Source organism: Felis catus, chromosome B1, assembly GCF_018350175.1.
Source record: "Felis catus isolate Fca126 chromosome B1, F.catus_Fca126_mat1.0, whole genome shotgun sequence".
Lineage (NCBI taxonomy): Eukaryota > Metazoa > Chordata > Mammalia > Carnivora > Felidae > Felis > Felis catus.
Genome location: NC_058371.1, coordinates 2,820,206 through 2,840,242, shown reverse-complemented (window position 1 = coordinate 2,840,242; position 20,037 = coordinate 2,820,206). Strand labels below are relative to the sequence as shown.

Here is a 20,037-nt window from a genome sequence, read left to right as displayed (position 1 = left end):
ATCTTTTCCAGGCTAAGATGGCCCAACTCTCCCCTACGGGGTGGTGTCCAAGGAGGCCTTGGAAGAAACATCAGTGACACCAGGTAGGAAATTGGACCTCACTCCAGGTGGTGGTGATGATCTTCCCCTAACCCCCCCTTGCTGGGATGGTATCAGAGGACACATATTTGAGAGTCAGAAATGTCACCATTCCTCAACTGTGACAAAGCCATTCCTCTCCATGTCAGTGGAGGCCACAGGAGGATCCATAAGAAACCCCTCCTACTGTCCCGGCCAGCGAGGCACTAGTGGGGACTTGCAGGCCAGCTGGAATCTCCACCTCACCCAGCAAGGACCCCACTAACCCAGAATTCCACCTCCACCTGGAGGTGAGGAGGTGGGACCTCCCTTTGCTTACTAGAGTGATGTTAGGTAAGCCTTAGGAAAACAGAGCCAGTCTTAGGACATAATGCCCAAAATGTCCAGGTGTTAATGCCATATCACCTGTCATACCAAGAAATGGGAAGATATCAACCTAAATGAGATGAGACAATCAACCGAAGCCAATGTCTAGATGACACGGTTGCTAGAATGCTCTAAGATTCTAAAGCAGCCATCACCAACAATTAAAATGCATATGAGCATTTTATTATATTATGCATATGATATATGCATTTGATAATAAACAGTTAAAAAAATAGGAGGGCCCAACAAAGAAATAGAAGATGCAAAGAATAACCAAATGGAATGATTAGAACTAAAAAATACGATAACTGAAACGAACAAACAAAGGAACTCAATAGATGGACTCAACAGCAAAAAGGAGATGATGGGAAAGGACCTCTCTCCTCTGAATTGAAGATAGAATGATAAAAAGTAGCCACTTTGAAAAACAGAGAGAAAATATGCTTACAAAGAAGTAAACTGAGCCTCGCAGACCATGGGACTGCAACATGACCTGACACGTGTGTCCTCAGGGTCCCAGAAGATGAGCAGAAAGATGGGAGAGGCTGAAAAAGTGCTTGAGGAGATCTGGATGAAAGCCTCCCAAGTTTGGCAAAATTTGTAAAAATGCTAAGTGAGCCCTAATCACCAGAAACCCAAAGAAATGCACACCAAAGCACACCATAGTTGAACATCTGAGAGTAAAGGCAGAGAAAACAAATCTTGAAAGTAGCCAAGCAGAAACAATGGATCACCTACCGGGAGATAAGGATTCAAGTGGTGGTAGATTTCTCATCAGAAACCCTGGTGGGTAGAAGGAAGTAGAACAGCATGTTTCAAAGGGCTGAAAAGAATACCGCCCAGAATTCTGTAGTCAGCAAAAATAGTGTTCGAAGGCTTTTATCTGATAGTTCTGTAGTGAATAATAAGTGACGTGATTTCTGTATTATCGGTCTCTGATACTTTTATTAGACTGTAACAAATTCACTGTTACTTGGCCCAACATGATTATTAACGCAAAACAAATGCAAGCACTGATATTACAGAGTAGAACCAAATTCTAGATGGCAATTGGGATATTCTATTACAGTCCGTAATTAATATTTATATGTGTATGTATTTAAAGTTACACACACATACACACATTTTAATTAATAGAAAATTCTTCCATGCTTACATTGTATACTTATGACCCCACGGAAATCCACGGTCATTTGAGGCATTGGCTGTGTGGCTGCCTTGTTCTTCATTATGCCTTCGGCAGAATGTGTGAAGGATTGGCATTGCTCTCTTGCAAAGCAAGTCTTCTTCTGTACCTCTTAGCACATCCCATTCTTTGCAGAGCATTTCATGGGCTCTCCATTCTTCCAGTTCCTAAGCTTATATGCAGTTCTTTTGTTTATACTGCTGATGTTCAACTTGGTCTTTGGTTATAAACTTGGTACCTATCAGACTTCCTTCATGTCCCGTTTCAGACCTTATTACTTAAATATACCTCTTACTTTAACCAGTCTATAGGCATCCCTACTGCAGGATACTATTTTCATTCCAGGCTTTACTGGGTGATTGATCTCTTTCTGGGTTTGCCTTCGCCTTATGAGTAGGGTTCAGATAATGAAAAGGTAAAAAATAAATAAATAAATAAACACAACCCTCCCAACAGATAATGAAAAGGTAGACATTCTATTTTGAGATACTGGGTGTGTGAGCTAGGATACCAGTAGAGTGTGAAGCAAATGTTCAAATAAGCAGGCACCGCGTGGTCACCAACCAAATCCGGGCCATGTAAACAAGAAGTGAATGGAAAATTCTAACTGGACTTACTGGGAGAAAGTCTGTGAGGGTAGTAGCTACGGTGAAGGTCTGATGACAACCTCAGGGTTTATACACATTAAGCTTGAGATGTGGGCATCGTTCAGCTGGACAGCAGGCGACAACACCACGTGGACTGAGTGGCTGTCAAGATAATGAGGATCACAAGCCTAAGGTGAGAGTCACAGCCCAAGAACCCTTTGAAGGGAAAAAAAAAAATGGAGAAACAAAAAAAAAAAAAGGAGCACAAATTGTACGGAGTTGAAATTCGATGGGTAGCAGAAAGAAAAGGAGGGATTGTCAGTTATAGCAAGCAATCATGGGAAATGGAAAATGGGAAAAAAATCAGAGAGGTGTTAAACCTCCAAAGACAGGAATGACAACTACTGTTTGGTCTTAAATACATAAAGAAAAAAATCCCATGAAGGGTTCGATTCATAAAAGAATATGACACTGGGCACAGCAGCCCTTCCATTTATATATTCGAAACCAAAATGTTAAATGTCTCATGAGACATGTAGTAGAAAGAAGCTGATTCACTACCGGTTTCCTCTTTGCTCTCTTTGCAAGTCACTTTTTAAAATTTATTTTGAAGACGGAGAGAGAGAGTGGAAGAGGGGCAGAGAGAGAGGGAGAGAGAGAGAATCCCAAGCAGGCTCCCCAATCACAGTGCAGAGCCTGCTGTGAGGCTCAATCCCATGAACTGTGAGATCATGACCTGAGCCAAGATCAGGAGCCAGACCTTAACTAGCTGAGCCACCCAGGGGCCCCACAATGTTTTCTTGAGTATTGAATACTTATGTTGTATCAAGCTAGTGCTCTTTGTTCTGTGTACATTATTTCGTTGACTCCTTACAATTGCCTTTGAGGTGGCCATTATTAACTTGCAAACCAGACATTCATTGTCACTGACCTGAAATCATAGAGCTGACAAATGTCCGGGACAAGAACTGATCGAGAAGTCTGACTTTAAAGTCCGTGCTCTTCCACAGAAAATAAATTTATGGGCTGAGTATGTGCTCATTTGCCTAGATTGTTGGGAAATATAATGCTATATTAGTACAATGAAAAAATACTAAGACAATGTATTCCCTTCAGCTATAATAAAAGGAAGAACATAATGAATATTTTGAAAGTCACATACATTTTACTCCTTAACATTTAAAAAGTGATCGAAACAATATCTGTCACATAGTGATCATGCAAAAATTTTGGAAGGAATGAAGAGATGACCCCATACTGGACATTAGCAGGAGTCTCCCTTTTAAGGGAGTCTGTAAGGATATCACCAACCTTCACTGAATCAGAAGTGTTAGAATTTCGTGGCTGATTGATCGCCAACCTTTATTTTAAGCCCCGCCAAACAACCTGTTGTTAAGACACTCTACAGGGTTGTTAAAACCGATAGCTCAAAGCCAAAAACAGATTCCCAGTGGCTGATCAGATGACAAAAAGTGGGTCTTCTGAAGTCCCCCGTATCAGGGTTCACGCGTGAAATAAGCTTCCAGATTTAACATAAGTAGTTAGATACCTTTTCTGTTTGGGCCTCTGGGGTATGAAGCCCTTGAAGGTAGGGTTTCTTGGGTGTTTGTATAATGTCCTCTTTCTCATTTCATCTGCCAGAGGAATGTCATTTCATTGGCTTCTCATCCCAAATGAGAGCCAGAAGGGAACTGGGCCCTGGGCACGCTTCAGCTAGCGGCAGGGACATTAAGGTTTGTGAGAATGAGCCAATGATTACTTGAGTGACTCCTGAGAGGAATTGGTGAGGAAACAGATTGTTGACCCTGAGAGATCCAGTCACAAGGGGCATTCGCTGCCTTCAAGAAATTAAGATGAACATTTTGCAAATGATCGATACATTGCCTCAGTAAAGCAATGGCTTTGGAAAGCCAGATGTTATTTGGAATGCTTTATTCAAACTGATGTCTGTAGGTTTTTAGAGGAACCTCCACACTGTTTTCCACAGCGGCTGTGCCCTATGACCCAGCAGTAGCACTGCTAGGAATTTCCCCAAGGGATCCAGGAGTGCTGATGCATAGGGGCACTTGTACCCCAATGTTTATAGCAGCACTCTCAACAATAGCCAAATTGTGGAAACAGCCTAAATGTCCATCAACTGATGAATGGATAAAGAAATTGTGGTTTATATATACAATGGAATACTACTTGGCAATGAGAAAGAATGAAATCCTGCCATTTGCAGCAACATGGATGGAACTGGAGGGTGTTATGCTAAGTGAAATAAGTCACGCAGAGAAAGACAGATACCATATGTTTTCACTCTTATGTGGATCCTGAGAAACTTAGAAGACCAGGGAGGAGGGGTGGGGGGGGGAGTTACAAACAGAGAGGGAGGGAGGCAAACCATAAGAGACTCTTAAATACTGAGAACAAACTGGGGTTGATGGGGGGTGGGGGAGAGGGGAAAGTGGGTGATGGCCATTGAGGAGGGCACCTGTTGGGATGAGCACTGGGTGTTGTATGGAAACCAATTTGACAATAAATTATATTTAATATAAAAAATTAAAAAAAATAAAGTTTGCCCTGTAAAACAAAAATGATGTCTATATGTCTAAGATTTTTTTATCCCCTGGCTACTGCAAATCTTTACTATAGTATGCTTCATATGTATATCATGTAATTTTTTTCATATGTATTTTTCATATAGATAGATGTTGAAATAGCAGATTATAAAATTAAGCACAAGAGAAATTTGAGTGCTTGGACTTCCCAGAAATTTGATTTTTATCACCCACTACATTAAAAAATGTGTTACCTTCTCTGACCATTTTCCATCGCATTTATTCACGAATTGCGCTAAGGAGAAAAGAACAAAATGACAAGGAAAAGACTCAGAACCAGTGTAGCTCAGTGTGCTCCTCCCTGGGGCTCTCGTGGAACAGAAGGTGGTGTCAGCTGGGTGTCACCAGTCTGCTCTGTGGCCTGAGGTTTCACACAGTCTCTCTGATAGCCTCGGCAAGTCCTTTCACCTTTCTGACCCTCAGTTTTCCTTATCCGTAAATTGATAAGTTTATGTAAGCTCTTTCAGTCTGTCTTTCCAGCTCTAACATGCTACACGTAGTTTCTCATTGGAATCAATGTGGGAAAATTTTTAAACCACCCCAATTTAAAACCCATGAGGTGAATAATACCTTAAATATTGACCGAGTGAAGGAAGGCCGTTACTGTAGTTACTGCAAAACGTTTCTTTGACAAATGCACCCGAATTGGGTGTAGATCCTTGGGAATTACTGTTGATCCCTCTGTCCTGCTTTCCTACTTTGTGCCCTTGTTGTAACTTACAGTCATTTCACATGAGAGGTGTTTTTTGTCTGTTTGTTTGGTTTCTGTCTCGTAGTAGATGAGTCTGGATCAGAGCTAGTAAATTGAAGAAGGAAATATTTATACTAAACACTCTCTTCATCTTTCTTGTTTGTTAAAAAATGTCTGTTCCTCTGGAGAGTGTGATGCTAAGTGAAATAAGCTATACAGAGAAAGACAGATACCATATGTTTTCACTCTTATGTGGATCCTGAGAAACTTGACAGAAACCCATGGGGGAGGGGAAGGGAAAAAAAAAAGAGGTTACAGTGGGAGAGAGCCAAAGCATGCGAGACTCTTAAAAACTGAGAACAAACTGAGGGTTGATGGGGGGTGGGAGGGAGGGGAGGGTGGGTGATGGGTATTGGGGAGGGCACCTTTTGGGAGGAGCACTGGGTGTTGTATGGAAACCATTTTGACAATAAATTTCATATATTGAAAAAAAAATGTCTGTTCCTTGGGCGCCTGGGTGGTTCACTCGGTTAAGTGTCCGACTTCGGCTCAGGTCACGATCTCACAGTTCATGAGTTCGAGCCCCACGTCAGGCTCTGTGCTGACAGCTCAGAGCCTGGAGCCTGCTTCGGATTCTGGGTCTCCCTCTGTCTCTGTCTCTGTCTCTCTCAAAAATAAAGAAACATTAAAAAAAAAAAAAATGCCTGGTTCCTTCGTACTGCTTTCTTGCCGGCCTTATGCCGAACGCGGGGCTGCTTAGCGCCTGGAGGACTGAGCTGTTCTGCTCAAGCAATCTCCCTTTCTCCTCCAGTATTTCGGTTCCTCAGGCCCTGTCTTCTGACAGATAATTCATAAGATAACAGGTACTGTGGTTGTGGACGCATTGAGGATGTCGGCTAAGTGATTTGCCTCTCATCAGAACTTGATGGCGCTTCGAGGAAAACCCAGTCGTGGGGGGTGAGGGAGGCCAGACTGGGGATTGGCTCTGATCCCTGTGAAACCTCAGCACCAACGCGTCGGTCAACTTTGTGATGGGAAAGATACCGTTTTATCCTCTCTTTCCAATATTAAATGATGTAAAAAGCACGATACTGCGCAATCCTGAGCCCGGCCATGTGATGAAAACATCTCAGTGCGTTTAAACTGTATGACAGAGTTCAGGGGCACCTGGGTGGCTCAGTCGGTTGAGCGTCCGACTTCCGCTCGGGTCATGATCTCGCAGTTTGTGAGTTGGAGCCCCACGTTGGGCTCTGTGCCGACAGAGCCTGGATCCTGGATCCTGCTTTGGATTCTGTGTCTCCCTCCCTCTCTACCCCTCCTCTGCTCATGCTCTGTCTCTGTCTCTCAAAAATAAATAAACGTAACGAAAAGAAATATAAATGTCTTACCATTTGTATATGTGCTAGAGATAAAAATAGAAACAGAGCCAGTATCATAACGTCTTGTAAGAATAACTCCCCATTTGTGCCACTTCTTTCCAGCTGTGTCCTGTGGAATCCCCGAGTCCCCGGGAAATGGTTCCTTTACGGGCAACGAGTTCACGCTGGATAGTAAAGTGATCTATGAATGTAATGAGGGCTTTAAGCTGGAAGCAGGCCAACAAGCAGCGGCCGTATGTCGGGAAGATGGACTGTGGAATAACACGGGGAAGCCTCCTGCGTGTACACGTGAGTGTTAAGTGCCTTCACATGTCTTGGCAGATTTAATTAGGAGCACGATTCACCGTTAGGAGAACTCTAGATTCCCAAGTGTGCAGAGACCCTCTCCACAGCACGTGAGGGCTTGGTCTCCGGCGCTGTGCTAAGATTAAAAGCAATTTATTCTGCGTAAAATATCCCAACCATGTATGTAAAGTCAGCTCTGATTCTGAAAAGTTGCTTGCAGAGAATCACATTGGTTCCATCAGGATCTAGACCCTCTGATGTTTACAGCAAACCTTCACTAGGCTGTCTCTTTCCACGTGGGTAGGTGAGTTCGAGAGGGTGTGGAGACACACTGTCTAGCAGTGGGTCTCCGCACAAAACACGAAGGCAGAAGTCAGCGTGAGTTTCCGATTCACCCCCCACCTGTTTGTAAATCCCTTCACGTTAAAGGCAGTGCCCGGCTTCTTTGTGGATCACCCATTCTACGTAATATGTCGGTGCTCAATAAATGAGTCACTGATTTGCAAAGTGCAGTAAGTTTTCTGGAAAGCGACTTATGGTATATAATAATATTCTTAAGAGGGTCAAAAGTTTGGGCCCATTCTAGAGCTGTCGTCTTAAAAAATAGTAATTAACTCCATAAACAGAGCCAAAGTTCATGCACACACACACACACACACACACACACACACACACACACACAATTTACACCAAAACTTTCATTGCAGCTATATTAAAACTAGCCTCAAATCGGAAAAAATCTAACTACCTAATTTCTGAAAATGGAAAGTTATATAATATTTCTACACATACAATATTTTTGCTCTGAAGATATTTGAAAAACGTTTCACATGATCTTCAACTATAAAATTAGTCTATTGATCTCTTTTTGTGCACAGTACAGTATTTTTGGTCATGTTAAAATTATTTAAACTCTTAGCTACAAATGCATAAATGTTTACAGAACATAGTTGACTTTCCTCCATACTTCTTAAACTCCTTGTGATCATTTTCATTTATTTATTTTTACCTTTCAAATAATTATTGCTTTTCCTGACAGTCAATGAGACAATAGTAATATTTCTTAGTTTTTATTTCATAAAGTACTGTTTTATCGTAATTAAGAAACAGTACAGGAAGCTAGAAAAATAAGATACATCAGTAGGTTTTTACGTTCAATCCTAAATAAAATTATTTCCTCAAATGAGCTTAACCCCGTAGATGGCAGTAACACTAGATGTTTGGGGTTACTGATGATAACAATTTCCTGGGCGTTTAACACCCTGCTTACTTTGCACATAACTTAGAGGTTGTCATTAATAACGCTTGACAATGTAAAGTATCTACTATGTGCCAAATGTTTCAAACAGCTTATCTCTCAATCCCTTGACAGCTCTGAAAAGGGAGGGCACACACGGCCTTATCAACGAAATAAAAGCTACTGGTTTGCAGAGTTAGAGTTGAAGTCGCTCCTCTCCAGTTATGTCCTATGTGCTTTTCATTATGCCAATGGTTCTGTACTCTGGGTACACATGACAATCGTGTAGGGAGCTTTAAAAACTGCTGATGTCTAGGTCTGACTCTCAGGGATTTTGAGTTAACTAGTCTTGGATGGAAAACAGGCATTGGTGTTTTGTTTTGTTTTGTAAGTTCTCTGGGTGCTGTGCTTGAAATGTCAAGTGTATGCTAGGTTTTAAAGGCAAAGCCATTTAAAATTTGTTGAGTGCCTGAGAAAGACATGATGCATGATAAGGCAACTATGTAAATTATGTAAATGTAATTTTTATTCTCACATCCTTTTTTTAATAGGCCGTTTTTTAGAAGAACTTCAGGTTTATAACAAAATCGACCAGAGTACAGAGATTCCCATAAATCCTTCCCCGATTATCTACATTCCTCACCAACAAATGGAGAGGCTCATTTGTTACAATTGGTGAACCCATTTCGATACATCATTGTCACCCAAAGTTCATAGCTTGGGTTAAGGTTCACTCTTCGTATCGTATGTTCTGTGGGTTTGGAAAAATGGATAAATACAAATACGAACCATTATGGTACCATACAGACCATTTTCACCGCTCTGAAAATCTTCTGTGCTCTGCCTGTTATCCACCCTCATTCCCCCGCCCCTCAACTGTTGGCAACCACTGATCTTTTTCCCCATCTCTACAGTTTGCCTTTTCCAGAAGGTCATAGAGATGAACTTTTTCATTATGTATCCTTTTCAGATATCAGTTTTTTTCACTTACTGACGTGTATTTAGGGTTTCTCTGTGTCTTTTCATGGCTTGATGGCCCCTTTATTTTTAGTGCTAAATAATACTGGTCCCTTCCTTTTCTGGATGGACCAGAGTTCATTTATCCTCCCACATGTACTGCAGGGCGCCTTGGTTACCTCCAAATGTTGGCTGTTATGAATAAAGCTGCTGTAAGCATTCAAGTGCAGGTGTTGTGTGGACGTAAGTTTCAACTCCTTTGAATAAATACTAAGAAGTATGATTGCTTGATCATAGGGGAAGAGTATGTTTAGTTTTCTAAGAGACTGTCAAGCTATTCTCCAAAGGGGCTGCACCACTTTGCATTCCCACCGGCAGTGAGTGAGAGTTCCTGTGGCTCCACATTGTCACCAACATTTGCTGTTGTCAGTGTTCTGGATTTTCGCCTTTCTAACAATGTGTGTTTTGTTTTGTTTTTTAATTTTTTAAATGTTTATTTTTTGAGAGGGGGGAGAGGGGCAGAGAGAGAGCGAGAAAGACACAGAACCTGAAGCAGGCTCTAGGCTCTGAGCTGTTAAGACAGCACAGAACCCAATGTAGGGTTCAAACCCACAGACCACAAGATCATGACCTGAGCCGAAATCGGATGCTTAATTGCCGGAGCCATCCAGGCACCCCACCTCCTTGTTGTTTTAATTTGCATTTCCCTGGCGACATATGATGTGGGACATGTTTTCATATATTTCTTTGCCATTAGTCTACCTTCTTTGGTGAGGTTTATGTTTCGAGCTTTTGCCCTTCTTTTTTTTTTTTTAAAAAAAAAAAGATGTTTCTTGTTGAGTTTTAGGAGTTCTTTGTATATTTTGGCTAACAGTCCTTTATCAGAGATGTCCTTCCTAAGTATTTCCTCCTAGGCTACATCTTCTCTTCTCAATCTCTTGATGGTGTCTTTTACGGAGCAGAAGTTTTCAGTTTTGATGGAGTACAACTTACTGGTTCTTTCTTTCATGGAACATGCCTCTGGTGTTGGACTTAAATAGTTATCCCCCCAATCAAGGGTCCCCTGCGTTTTCTCCTATGTTACTTCTAGAGGTTTATACTTTCCATTTGTGTCTTTGATCCATTTCAAAGTCATCCTTGTGATGGGTGTGAAGTCCTGGCACGCGCACGTCTGCGTGGCCCGGTGCCATTTGCTGAAAGACCGTCTTTGCTCCATTTGTATTGCCTTCTGCTCCTTTGCCAAAGATCGGTTCACTGTGTTCATGGGTCTCAATTTCTGCATTTCCTACTCTCCTCCACCTACCTGTGTGTCCGTTCTTTTGCCAATGTCACTCTGACTTCCCCCTTTTGTTTTATTGGGTTAAAACAATATAAAATGAGACATTTTTCAAAATGTATTTAATATGAATGCAACAATTTAGAAGCTTAACTGAAAGAATGTTTTGCAGTTCCCTCTAAGATTGATCTTGTTTTCAGTTGTAAGTATTTCTAGGGACATAATTGATTTTACTAAAAATGACCCGATGGACAGATATTTCCATGATCTGTAAAGCTGTGTGGAAGGCTTTGAAGCCATCATTTTCCTTAAAGATAATCCAGCCTATTGGGGATCACAGTCAGACAGTCTCAGTGGCGTTTTCTTTGACATTTTGTTTTAACTGATGAGGCGTTTCCTTTGGATTGAACGTAGAGGCTGCCTCACATATGTGCCTGTTACTCCACAGGTCGATGCAATGAGCAAGAACCTTTAGCGTGTCACCGTAATGTTGAGCTGCTTCGTCCTGAGCGTGGGCTGGACGGAATGCCCTGTGCATAAATGAAAACTGGCTCTGATGGCGTACGGGCCGTATTTAAGTGTCAAGGCCACCCCTCATTGGTGTAAGCAATTATGCATACCCAGGTTTTTAGCACCTCTTTACGGCTGGGACTACAGAATGCCGATGCCAGTGCTCTATATTTGCCAGTAAATGGGTTGGCATCATAAGACTCCAACACAGAGAGCCAACTATGTCAGCATTCGGAGGGAAAGAGGCACGACCTAGCTTTTTAAGTCCTTAGTTGGGGAGTAGAGAAAGAAAGAAGCAGCACATTTCACAAAGAGAGAAGCAGATAAAATGCCTCGGACCCCGTGGAGGAAGTGTGTGAGACCCACAGTGGGCACGAGGGGCCAAAGAAAGTCGTCACACCGGGAGGTGCTGCACACACCCTGGCTCGTCCGCCCAGCACTCTGTGATGCGTGGTCTGCGAGGACACCTGGCTTACGACTGCTGGCGTAGGCAGGTCCGTGAGACAAGCCTTTGCCCTTGTTGGAGTCTGCACCAATGCACGGGACCCCAGACGCACAGCCTGACACAGTCATAGCAGGGAGCGATTAGATGTAGATGACGTTAGGGGCGCCAAGGTGGCTCTGTTGGTTAAGAGTTGAACTGCGGCTCAGGTCATGGTCTCAAGGTTCGCGGGTTCTAGCCCCACGTCAGGCTGTGTGCCGACAGCTTCGGATTCTGTGTCTCCCTCTCTCTCTGCCCCTCCCCCGCTCACGCTCTGTCTCTCTCTGTCTCTCAAAAATGAATAAAGGTTAAAAAAAAGATGTAGATGAGATCATATGGATGCTCAGCCTGGGATCGGTTTTTACAGAAGAGGTGGCACTCTACTGGGAGGAGCGCGTGATCTGGGGACACAATGGTAATAACGGGGACCGCGCTTTTGAACGGCAGCTGTAGACATTGGATTGCGTCAGGCGTGTCCGTGCTGCATCATTCGGTCATAACAACAATCCTGTGGAGAAGGCAGTGCTTCCCTTACCTTCCTGATTTAATAAAAGGCAAATAGCGGAGATAGCCCAAATCTGCAGTTTGCAACCAAATGAACGTGACTGGGCATTACGAAAACATCTGGGGGAGTACTCCATGGCACTGAAACCGCCCTGGTGGAGGCCCCTGCTGCCCCAGGGCCAGCTATATGGGGACACTGGTTTGGCAGACGTGCTTTGGGCCTCATGACAGCACAACAGTGTGACGCTGCCGGGATCTGCCTGGGGAAGTCCCGTGCCGTGGTCCAGTATGGACTCAAGGCTCTGTGCCTGTTCTAGACAGGCTGAGTGTCAGACTGGTTTCCTGACGAGTGGGGACGAGCGTGAGGAGTGGTGATTTAAGCACCCCCATCAGCTCAGAGAAATGCCCAGAGAGTGGGGTAACAGCAGAGAAACCATAGGAGCCGGGCCGGGCCTGGGGGCTGAGAACACTCCTGTCTCCCCACAGCCAGTAGGTGGGGACTCAGACGGACCTCCCTGCGCCCTCCTCAAGTCCCTTCCGCCCGTGCCACGTTTGTCCCACCAAGTCCCCAAGCTCTGCGTACGGAGCACCAGGCCGAGGCAGGGCCCCCTGTGTGTCCCTGAGGCTCCTCTTACAGCCCGTAGACCGAACTCAGATATTACAGCGAGTCTGACTTGGAACCCGACCAGCTCACGTTCAGTGTGTGCATGTGTAGATGTTCATGCCACATCGATTAACAGCACCTTCAGGACCAGTCCTGGACCTTCGACTGCCCTCCAGGCTGGAGTCCGTGAGCTTTGCACACATCGCCTCACTCACCTCTCAGGACGTATGCAGTTGTTATCCCCCCAGACGGACAAGCACCTCAGAGGGATCGGTGGGGTCCGCTGGCCGGAGTCACAGATGTAGAGAGGAGCCAATGGGGTTTGTTTCCGGAAGACCTAGGGAGAGAGTCCCTGCTCCCTGCTTCCGTCCCATTCTGCCCCTAGCAATCTCATGTCTCAGAAGCCTTGTGTGTTAGAGAACTGAGCACAGAGACGGGAAGTGGGTGCCGTTGTAACCCAGCACGTAATTCATCCTGGGAAGCGTTAAATCGCTGACCGCGCGTCAGGGAGCCGCCTTTTGTCTGTAGTGGAACCAAATGATTTCAAGGACGTGGTCTGAATTTATGTCTAAAACTTTCTAGAAAAGTCAGGAATGAGGGGCCTTTGGCTGTTCAAAGGCAAATATTACATCACTTAAGAGAACTATTCTGTGCCGACGGGAAACGTAATACAACACACATAAGGTGGTCTAATTTATACATGCATTTGAATTTCTCTGCTTCAAAAGTGCATATTCTACACGGACGCTTGCTTTCAAGCTGCAATAAAAAATTAAATCACAAAATTATTTCCTACATACAAATGAGGATTCCAGTAGAAAGAAGTTATAGTATGCTCAGTGAAATGGTTGTTACATGGAAAAAAAGCCAATTTGCATTTTAAAGCTTTTGATACCGACTGCTTCAGTAACACGGACAATACATACAACTTTTATAATAAAATGGAAAATTAGCGCTGAATTTTTTAAGTGTTATTTCTAACTTTCAAGTATTTCTGGCCTCACTATTGTCCATTAGATTTTACAAAAGGGAGAAATGGACATTTCACTTAAGTTCCTTGATATTCAGGGACTTGGAAAACCTATTTCATTTTTGGAGGGGGAGGGATGGCGTTTTCTCCACCTCATTTAAATTCAGAAACTGCAGAGAGTAAGCACGAAGCTTTACTCGCGAGTCGGAAAGTTTGGTTACTGTTGAGCTCCCCGAGACCGACTCCTCTGTGTACATTGTAGACGTGACGCCATTCGGTTTCCTTACTGACTGCAGTAATGTGTAGACCGGAGCCCTGATTCCGAGGTGAGAAACACTTCGCCTTTGATAAAAGAGTACGTGTAGATGGTAAATAAAATCAGTTCGTCTGGCCGTTAGCTTTACGGACGTGCAGGCTGCGATAAGTAACCGCTTCAGTTTGCCTGCTGCGCGCAGTCCCGCATGTCCCTGCAGCAGGTGCCTGAGGCTCCTTTCTCTCCATTTTAACTTATTTGCTGACACTGGATTTGGGTCGCTGAAGATTTGATTCATGCTAACGGCATTAGAGAACAAGGGAGGCTCTGGGTATTAACGTATGGGTTTCATAGTTTGACCAAACGATGGACAGATAAGCATGATGCACTTTGCATACGGGAGCAATCAAAGCCGTTAAGATGACCGTCTAATGAAAAACGAATTCCAGATCCCAATCCCAATATAGAGGTTTGCTTTTTCGATTAAAGGCATTAGTCAGTGAAGTAAGTTTGTTGTGAACAATTTATCAGAGACCTACTATGCGTGCCAGGTGCCATGAGCACTTTACGTGGTTAAATGTAACGCCTGTATATTCCAGGAGAGGGAGAACAGGATAAAGTCGTATTGTGCCAAATAGCTTTATGTGACCTGCAAATAGCCCACTCATAGAAAAACTTATATATAAGTTATGTACATATAAGTTACCTGTAGGCCATGTCTGTACAACATACAGGTACGTGTATGCATTCGTCTATATATAATACATATATGCACATATGTGTATAATAGTACATATATACATGTGTGCACACATATATAAATACATATGTGTTTATTCCCATATATATTATAGACACATATAAATACATGTGTATAATATACATGATTGTGTATTTATGTATTTATGTAAAATATACATATGCATTTATATATGTAATGCATATATGTGTGTTTATAAATATAAGAATACCGTATATAAAATGTTTTGGAGCATATACACTTATCCACTTAGTCCCTTAGGACATGGTCTAGGAACTGCTTCTGTTGTCTTTACTGATCACCCCCACCTTCAGAGTAGAATACACACGATACGTTACCCTTGGCTCCTTGACAAACATCGTTTGATCGTACGTCATATTGCTGAGCCCTGAGTCATGACACCAGCTGTACATCAGGCCTCTGTGACTTTCCGCTACGCGCCAGGCCCTGTCATGAGCATTTACATACCTGCAGTCTGAGCCCTTTAATGGACCTTTGCAGCACTATCATTATCCGCATGATGCAGATGGGGACTGGAGCCCCCAAAAGTGGAAAACCCCCCAAGGTTGCATGGTCGGTCCACGGCAGAGTCGGGACTGAAGCCATCTGTCTGCCTCCGGCCCCTCCCTGCTGGAGGCTGGACTCCGCCTTGCAGCTAGTGTGAATGGGCCCATCTTGCCCCACAGGATGCATTTACAAGGGATTTCAGTGAAGATGTTAGCAAAGCCGATGAAGAAGAATCCAGTTCCCGCTTGATCTAAATACATAATCATCATATGCATATGTCTTTTTTAATGCATATTAAATTAAGTACATATTTATATTAACTTAAGTACATATTTAATGCATATTAAAGCTAAAGGGAAAAAAGGACTTTTGTAGGAGGCACAAATCTATTTCCAGCTTCCAAGGAAGTCTGTTTGTTACAAGACTTGGAAAATAGCCCAGGCCAAAAGGTCAGTTCAGAGCCTCAGCTGGCAGCCTGTGCCGGAGACGTGCGCAGTGTCCCCCAGCGCTCCCCAGCCCGTGCCCAGCCCGCCCTGATTCGTCCCGTGCCCGGCACAGACCCGGGGAGCAGACCTGGCGGGTCATGTGCTGTGTGAGCCCACACGAAGTTTCAAACAGCCACTAGACGCCGGCTGGGTTCCTGCTCCTCGACGTTGAGGTGCGTCACTTTGCGGGATGGGTTTGTGCAGTCGTGTGCAAGGTGAGGAGTCCTCGCCAGCCCTGGAAGCCTCTGTCGTGGCCGACTGTTAGCGCCAAACCTCAGCTACTGTAGATTCTGCTGGGGGAGGGGTTTGAAGGCTGCACATTAAGGTTGTGCAGACTCGCTGTGGTTATTGAAACTGTCTTTTTGGGATCGTGGTGCTCCGTTGGAGTTTAGATATTGTTTCAGATTAGATTCAGACCCCTGCTTTAGGGCCAGCTGTGCTCCACTCTGTGATTTTCTTTTGCAAAGACTGAACATGGCTTAGTCTAGCTTTTTGCGTTTTAATTGGACTTGTGAACAGGTTCCCCTTGGTGCCTTGATAAACATAAGAAAGAAAATGTGCCCTGGAATGCCCCATGGTAAATCTGGGTCTTGTGTCTTGTAGGTCATTCGCGGCCCCTGAGTAATGGAATATGTTAGTTATTATTGTTTTATCTTTGAAAAGCGTAAACCCTGCAACAGCAGGTGCATTTGTCCATTGGGCTGACGGCCATCTCTTTGTAAGTGCCTGTGGAACGGACATCAGGGCCCCCGTCAGACGAGATGTGAGGAAACTGCTTTTTTACAGTTGCTTTTTTTTAATTTGCTGCCATGTAAGCAGAGTGACTCATGAACATGAGAGGTTTTCTCCCTTTTAGTCTGGATGGCTGAGCCTTTGCCCAGCCCAGCAGGCTGAGATGTGTGCCAGGCGAGCCGTGCTGCTGTCAGCTGGCCAAGGGTCTGCCTCTGGTGTGTGTAGCTGTGCTCCAGAATGTTTCCACACCTGGGTCAAGCACGGAGCACACACTTCCTGAAATGTAAAATAGTCCTGCAAACTTGAAATTGTGCACGGTTTTATAGATATAGAGATAGAGATATAGACATTGATAGTTTCAAGTAACTAATGCATTAAATAGACAACACTTTATTTTGGTTTTTATTTTTTCAAAGTTTATTTATTTTTGAGAAAGAGACACACAGAGCATGGTTGGGGGAGGGGCAGAGGGAGAGGGAGACACAGAATCCGAAGCAGGCTCCAGGCTCCGAGCTGTCGGCACAGAGCCCGATGCCGGGTTCGAACCCACCTACTGTGAGATCATGACCTGAGCCGAAGTCGGACGCTTAACCGACTGAGCTGCCCAGGCGCCCCAAACACACAACACTTCAGGGTTAGTGATCATTCTGCATATTCTGTACATACATTGATGTCGAAACTAATGATTATTCTTTTCTGTTACATTGAATGATTAAGTCTATTCATCTTACTAAATATACATATATATATAATATTAAAGTATATATATATATATATACACAGTAAATATACGTATGCATTTACTAAGTATAAATATAAGTATAATATAAGTATATTTTCACTTAACTATTCTAAACCCAAAGTTATGGAGAGACAGGAAAATTAACACACATTTCTATGAGTTCTTGACATCAGTGTCCCCACAGAATGACGTGATGCTGGTTCCTTGAAATGTTACAATCATGTACCATCCAAAAAGAATGTTTCCACACATCTGTCACTCCTACTGAAGTGTTTTGAAGAGAAAAATGACTTGGCTCCATGTATGACCTCATGCACTAAATTATAAGAATTTAGGAACATTGTACGCATCACTAGAAGGGAAGTTCGCGAGTTCCGAGGTTCCTAGCTTGGCCCCATCTTACACACGGTCATGATGCTCCACGTGGTCCTGTGTGTGTGGAGTCTTAGCAGAGAGAGTGTGTGTAAGCAGAACGTATCTGTTGCATATTAATGTCCTCGTGTCATTGTAGTGCCACACCATCAGAGGAAACAGCTCCCTATTCACTCAGCACTGGGTCGAAATCGTGTCTTCTCATGTGCCAGCTTTCATGGTGCCTCCCGCACCCCCTCTACAGCACCAAACCACCAACTTTCTGGAAGCATCCACGGCTCCCCACCCTTCTTTTATCTTGTCCCTTTAGATGTCTGCAGACCTGTGTCCCAAGTATTAGAGATTGAGGATGTGACCACAGCAGGTGTCATCCGCTTGTTTAGCATTTCATATCAGGCGTATCTCAGCCGGATGGCCACCGGCTTCGATGCCAGTCCCTAGTTTGTGTGGTTTGTCTCCATGAAAGCGTCCACAAGTCCTTGGGCAGGGCCCTGGCCCTGCTCTCACGGCACTGACTATGTTGTATTTACAACAATGTCAGAATTTAGAGTCACATTCATCATAACCTACAAATTACCCCGGAGACATTGTTAGACTCTTACTTAAAACAACGGAAGGAGGAAAGTCTCACTAGGGGAAATGGGAAAGAACATTTAAACAAATGCATCAACTATTTTTAAGCGAACAATTCTCTTTCCGCAAAAACTCTAAAGATGTTCCTAATTATAAGAGCTGGTTCAGTGTTGGTTATTGGTGCATACTGAAACCGTGACCTTACGTGTGCAACTTACGGGACTGAAAAAACACACAGATAAAAAGAAGACACATGGCCACAACAGGAAACTTCTAGGGATGTTTAGAGGGAACTGAAAAGCCAAGTTTTTAAAAGACAGGCATTGGTGATGTAAATACTGTGGATTCCTTTGTTGTGAGCCCAGTGGATAAGGAGTGAAATACTAAGATTATTTTACTATAAATCTACTCCTTGGTTATCAGTACTGTTTTCATCCCGTTCAGGGGTTGGTTTAGTATAATTAAAAAATAAACCATTTTATGTAATTGAACAAAATGGCTTTAATAGGGAACTTCGATTATAGAATTATAAAAAAAAAATCTGAACAGTATTTACCAGTATCACTAAGCAGATGAAGTTAATTCAGTATTGGTCTTTTTTGTTATTGAAATCAGATTCCATGGAAGGTGTTTACCTTTAAGCTAGGGAAAGGGCTGGAATATTCTTTTTCTTTTCTTTTTCTTTTTCTTTTTTTTTTTTTTACTTAGTTACAGTTAGTTAGGTAAATACTCTAGGGTCTGACTCCACTAAGATCTACTTATTAAAACTAACATAGCAGCAAAATAACAAGAAGCCTGGGGCAGAAAAATGTCTGATCTCAAGAAGGGGCTTTTGTAAACTTCATAATTGAATGAGAAGAAATCTGGCAATTCCAGGACTAGAAAGAACATGAGAATGTTCAGAGGGTTTAGATTCAGTCAGGAATCTTGGGGAGAGGGGTGGCAGTTAGGGGCTTTGAAGTGTTGGGACATTTTTTTTTTGTCTGGTAGCGGAAGTCTGATCACTCTCAGTGAGCCCGTAAGTTACCTGCTAAAAGGTTGCTTTTAAAACTCTGTGATTTGAGCTCTTTACTAATTTGCTACTCTTATTCTAAACAACTCACACACTCAGGACTGGTTAACATCTGAGCTTAAAACAAAAATCTAGAAACAATGTATTTCCTTAAGAATCTCATGTTTTCAATCCAGTCTTTGTGGTGGGGCTTCCTCCCAGAGCAGTGTTGAAATGGGAGGGTGTGGACTGCATTGAAATCTCTGTAGGATGCCTTTGCTCAAAGAACTTACATTCCTTATTTACCTAAGCCCAAGCAGGCTTGTTCCTCAGCTTCTAATGCACCAGAACTGAGCTGGCTTCTGGGCCCTCGACCAGTGAGGACAACCGATTAATGGCATGCTGAAAGCTCGCCCAAGTTGTGAGCGCAAAGAACATTTACGAGACTGATTAAATCATTCTCCTGCGATGGCATCCAATGGAGATTTTACAAATCTAATTAAATGTGCTTGAACTTGGTGATAAGAAGCACTCCCCTTGTGGGGTATAATGGGGGGATCTGTTGTTAAAAGAGAAAAGAGAGTTGCATCCCTGCATGGAGGGGCTGATGGGAACACCCCAGAAAATGTATGATATGTGTCTGTAATTTATTGTGGGGACGGGGAAGTCTAAAGGGCTTTCTTTATGGTGGAAATACTATCATTGTCTGAATACCTTATACAAAACAACGGTTGGTCTTTCTGCTTTGCCGCTGGCCAAAGGAGTCGGTAACAAATCAGAATCACTCGCGGTAGAATCAGATTCTCAGTATAAATTCTCAAGTAAAATGCAAAATATTTTATGTTGTCACTGAAATGTTTGCAAGACGGAAAATGTGTGTGTGTGTGTGTGTGTGTGTGTGTGTGTGT

The 20,037-nt window shown here is 43.3% G+C and overlaps 1 protein-coding gene across 3 annotated transcripts in view; it reads left to right on the top strand.

Moving 5' to 3' along the window:
• Positions 1 to 20,037, top strand: part of CSMD1 (CUB and Sushi multiple domains 1) — a 2,016,427-nt gene that overhangs the window by 1,908,838 nt on the left and 87,552 nt on the right. For all 3 annotated transcript variants that reach the window (XM_045056760.1, XM_045056761.1, XM_045056762.1), the window contains one exon: positions 6,993 to 7,178. In XM_045056760.1, coding sequence (XP_044912695.1) covers positions 6,993 to 7,178 — 186 coding nt within the window. The remainder of the gene's footprint in view (positions 1 to 6,992; positions 7,179 to 20,037) is intronic.